The sequence below is a fragment of the Pygoscelis adeliae genome, unplaced genomic scaffold, assembly GCF_000699105.1.
Source record: "Pygoscelis adeliae isolate BGI_AS28 unplaced genomic scaffold, ASM69910v1 Scaffold501, whole genome shotgun sequence".
Taxonomy (NCBI): Eukaryota; Metazoa; Chordata; class Aves; order Sphenisciformes; family Spheniscidae; genus Pygoscelis; species Pygoscelis adeliae.
This window is the reverse complement of record NW_008824048.1, coordinates 327,423-331,412: the sequence shown is the minus strand read 5'-3', so window position 1 is coordinate 331,412 and position 3,990 is coordinate 327,423. Positions and strand designations below refer to the sequence as shown.

At 39.6% G+C, this 3,990-nt stretch overlaps 1 protein-coding gene across 1 annotated transcript in view; it reads right to left on the bottom strand.

Annotated features, from left to right (window-relative positions):
* Window positions 1-1,679: 1,679 nt before the first annotated feature.
* Window positions 1,680-3,990, bottom strand: part of LOC103924944 (relaxin-3-like) — a 3,094-nt gene continuing 783 nt past the window's right edge. Inside the window, exon 2 of the mRNA XM_009333558.1 lies at window positions 1,680-2,047. Within this exon, the coding sequence (XP_009331833.1) occupies window positions 1,680-2,047 (368 nt within the window). The remainder of the gene's footprint in view (window positions 2,048-3,990) is intronic.

Genomic DNA, 3,990 nt, shown 5'->3' with positions numbered 1-3,990 from the left:
AGGCTTTGTATGCAAAAAGGCATACAAATAAAACAATGCATTTTCAGTTTCATCAAGCATGGCATTTTCACATTTTCCCTTTTCTTAGGGATTCTATGTACCATTTATTCTTCACCTTACTGAAGAATCTTAACTCCCAAAGCCCTGGATCCTACTCAAAAATAAGGAATACTTCCCCTCAAGCTCCTCCTGTATTTTTCTAGGAAATCCTGATCTAAACTAGGAGTCTCCAAACCCAAAACTATTTGTGAGGTGAAGTTGCTGGAAGCTAAGCTATAGAAATTTAGCTAGCCTGTTGCAAAGAAAACCATAGCAGAACTTTACACAGCTACCTTCCCACCCAGTGACAAAAAGCATCTTACAGTCACTACAACGATGGTGTGGAAGAAGGGAACTAATTTCTTGCTAAAAATTTTTACAATGATGGAAGAGATGGTGCTTTTCAGCTGTAAGATTACAGCATTCATAGTGAATGCCCATTCTGCCCAGTCTCTACTGAATAAAATTGAGATGGTTTAAAATAATAAAAAGGATTGAAAGATGCCTCATTGCTGGAATAACAATACCATCTTAGGAAAAGGGATAGAGAAGTGATGCAATAATTCCACTAAGCAGTAGTTCAATCAAAGAACACTTTTCAAAAGATAATTTGAAGAATGAAGCCAAAGTTAACAACCGTGCAGTCTAAGCTATGAAATACACCGAGTCTGTATCGTATACTGCTACAAAGCTATGTTAAGTTACCATGAGCATCATAAAGGTCAGAAAAAACCCAAAAACCTCAAGTCGTCAACAACATAGCTAGAAATACAACTTGTTGCAGCTGAGAAAAACAGCCAGGAAGGCAAAAACCTTAGAAACTGCAAAGATTAAATTAGCTATTTATAAATACAGTAGCAATTAGCAACTTAGAAATACAGCTGAAGTAGTGTAGACCAGCGTACCAAAGAACACACAGGAAGATGCCTGAGTGTCTGCAGAATAAGTTATTTGAAGCACATCCACTCTCACTTAGCAGTAGTAGGAAATAAATGTGGAAGTAAGGCAAACAAGGAATAATTAAAGCGTTAATACTTCACCCACTAACTATTTAAGCCCATCCGTGAATGTGGAGAAATATTTAGGCTGCAAGTGTTGTATTGTGGTAAAGTTTCTACAAAGATGATACTGCATAAAACAATTCTGCAATTACACAGAAATGGAAAAAGTGTGTTCAAAATAATCGGCAGGCTGAGCCAGTGTTCAGTGGAGTTTCAATTGACAAAATATCCTTTCTGTACAGCTTTATACTATGAATCTCGTTTCAAGAACATCGATGGATGTTCTTTCTGTTGACAGAGAAAGAACAATTCAGTAATACTTAGTATAATTACACTTTAATGAAACACTGAAGTTCTTCCTAAAGTATTACAAAGATATAATACATTTTTAATATAAGTGTAAAGTCTCAACACTAAAATGAAAAGACTTAGTAAAAAATATAGATTAAAAGTTACTGCAGCAAAACAAAGTCATTACAATTACACTTGTGGATTTTTTTTTTTTTTTAAAGAAAACCAGCAGTATTCACTGGCACATACAGACAAAATAAAACACAGTGAGTTTTCTTCCTCCATACAGTATTCAATCAAGTAGCACTGCAATGAACATTGATTTCATGCATAAGTGCAGAGAGGATTTTAAACTCTGCATATAGTACTAATTTCAGCTTTTGTACAGCCCCATTTGCAACACATTCCTGCCAAACCCAGAGATTCCCGTTTTCTTCTGGGATACCTGGCCCAAAGATAACTGTTTGATCCCATGGGGTTTGCAATTCCTGTTCCTCCCCTGTCCTTCTGAACAGCTTCTTCTACCTGGCGAACAAGTTCTTTGAAGTCGTCTGCCACAGGTACATATTCATTATAGTCATTTAAACTATACAAGTCCTTAAACATCTCCCATCCAAGAAGTGGGCTGCTTCTCTGCAGCTGCTCCGCTTCAGGACCCAAAACTGATTGCAGCTTGAAGTTTCCCAGTAGTTTGTTACTTGCTGTTTGTGCAGAATCTGTTTAAAGAGAAGACTTAAGTTCAGACTGTAGAAGGAATATCAAAAAGAGCATGTAGCTCTAAGAAATAGCAATGAAAACCATTCAGTGAGTAATAAGCAAAGCACTGTTATCTAGGAGAACCGTCAGCACTGCAGAGTCTCCACTCCATGATTTACAAAGAACAAATGTAGGGAGGACTAAAGCAAATATTGTATGTGAACTGCTTCTTAAGTTGTATTTTTCTATAGCTATTTTCAGCTGATGCTTTCCACTCATTTCTTCAATTTCTCAAGGCATAGCACAGGCTTGCAGAATTTACTTAGATTTTGTCTCACTGACTGAAGTGTTCTCAAAAATCCAGCTCTACTTCCTTTCACCTCATACTGTTTCTCTTGGTTTTACTTCTGCAAGGCAAGTGGCATTGCTTACTTCAGCTAATGTGAAGAAAAGCAGCTCCTTCAATTCTTAAGTTAAAAAAAATTCCAAAATAAGTGTTTGTCTTGTGGTCTTAATGCTGTTAATATGGGGTTTTTTTTGTTTCAGAAAGCTGAAAGAACATGAGAACATCCACTGAATGTTATATTTACTTTAATATGGCTAATTAATATATAGAAGCTAACTTTCCGATAGAACAGCTGCCTGAATATGTATAAAAATAAAAGTGATTGTAGCTACTTTACTAATTAGACAGTAACCGCTATTTAGTAGTCTTTTGGGGCAGGGAAGACTTAGTTAGACAGCATGCAGGACAGTGGGGGCTTCTTAGTGACTGATGCTTTCAGAAGCTACTGTTAATAAAAAGGAAAACAAATTTTGCTGGGAAAGAACACAATCCCAGCAGAGGCCGTACATATGTAATTTGTTACAATTACAAAGGTAACTTATCTTCTACTCAACCTGTTGAAAAAAAACCAAGCAAAAAACTCACAAGAAACACAAAATACTGGCTTTGTTAGCTGCCTGAGGTCCAATGTTATTTCATCAACAGCATGTCTAAGCAAGAAAAAATAAGCTCTTCCAGTGCACATTTTAGCCATAATTCAACTTCTGTCCTTGTTAACAATGTTATTTTCACAGTTCAAAATATCAACATAAATAAAAGCCATCACTTGAAATGACTCTGTTACATTACTGTAGTTTGAGAACACAGCCCAAAAACCATCTGCTTACACTTTCTTAATATATTGGACTTGGAACACGTGACAGTAAAATTCTCTGAGGAATATTTTACCCATTCACTGTTTCACCAAAGATCCCTAAAGCAGTTCTTGCTGTTTAAATTGTAACCTGTAGCACCAGAGAGTCTCATTCATCCTCCAACGTACCAACCTTTTTGCACAGAGCAGCACAAGCAAGTGATAAAAAAGCCCGAACGATTCCACATCCAATATTGCCCCCAGCACAGCCCAGAAAGACGAGGAGCACTGCTTTAAAGCTCCTGGCAGAGGGGGAAAATTGAGCCAGGTCTCCCAGCCCGAAGAGTTACCGAGCTTTCGGAAGGGAGCGAAGCCATAGCGAGAGGCACTCCTTACCGCTTCCAAGAGTGCATCACACCTCCCCGCGTGGCCAGGAAGAAAAAAGTGTGACTTATTGTTTGTCGTATTTTTTAAATAAAAAGAGTTCAGTGAGCCTCGGCCGCCGGCAGGGCTGCTCAGCCCTGCGCAGAGCAATGACTCTGAACAGACCAAAAACTTTGCGGGTTATCCCGGCTAATAACGCCCCAGCGACTGCCGGGTCTTCTCTAAATTTGCGAGTTTCCTTTCAGAAGTCACGGGAAATGCCGGCGGGCATCGGGAACGAGAAGGGAAGAGAGGGTCGGGGACGCTCCCACTGCGGCTCAGGGCGAGAGGAGCGAGAAGCGCCGCGGGGCGCTCGCCCTTCCCTGCCTCCCTCCCATTTTCCCCCCACTTCTACTCACAGGACCTCTCCCGACCGAGGCGACGCGCCCCGAGAGCCACCT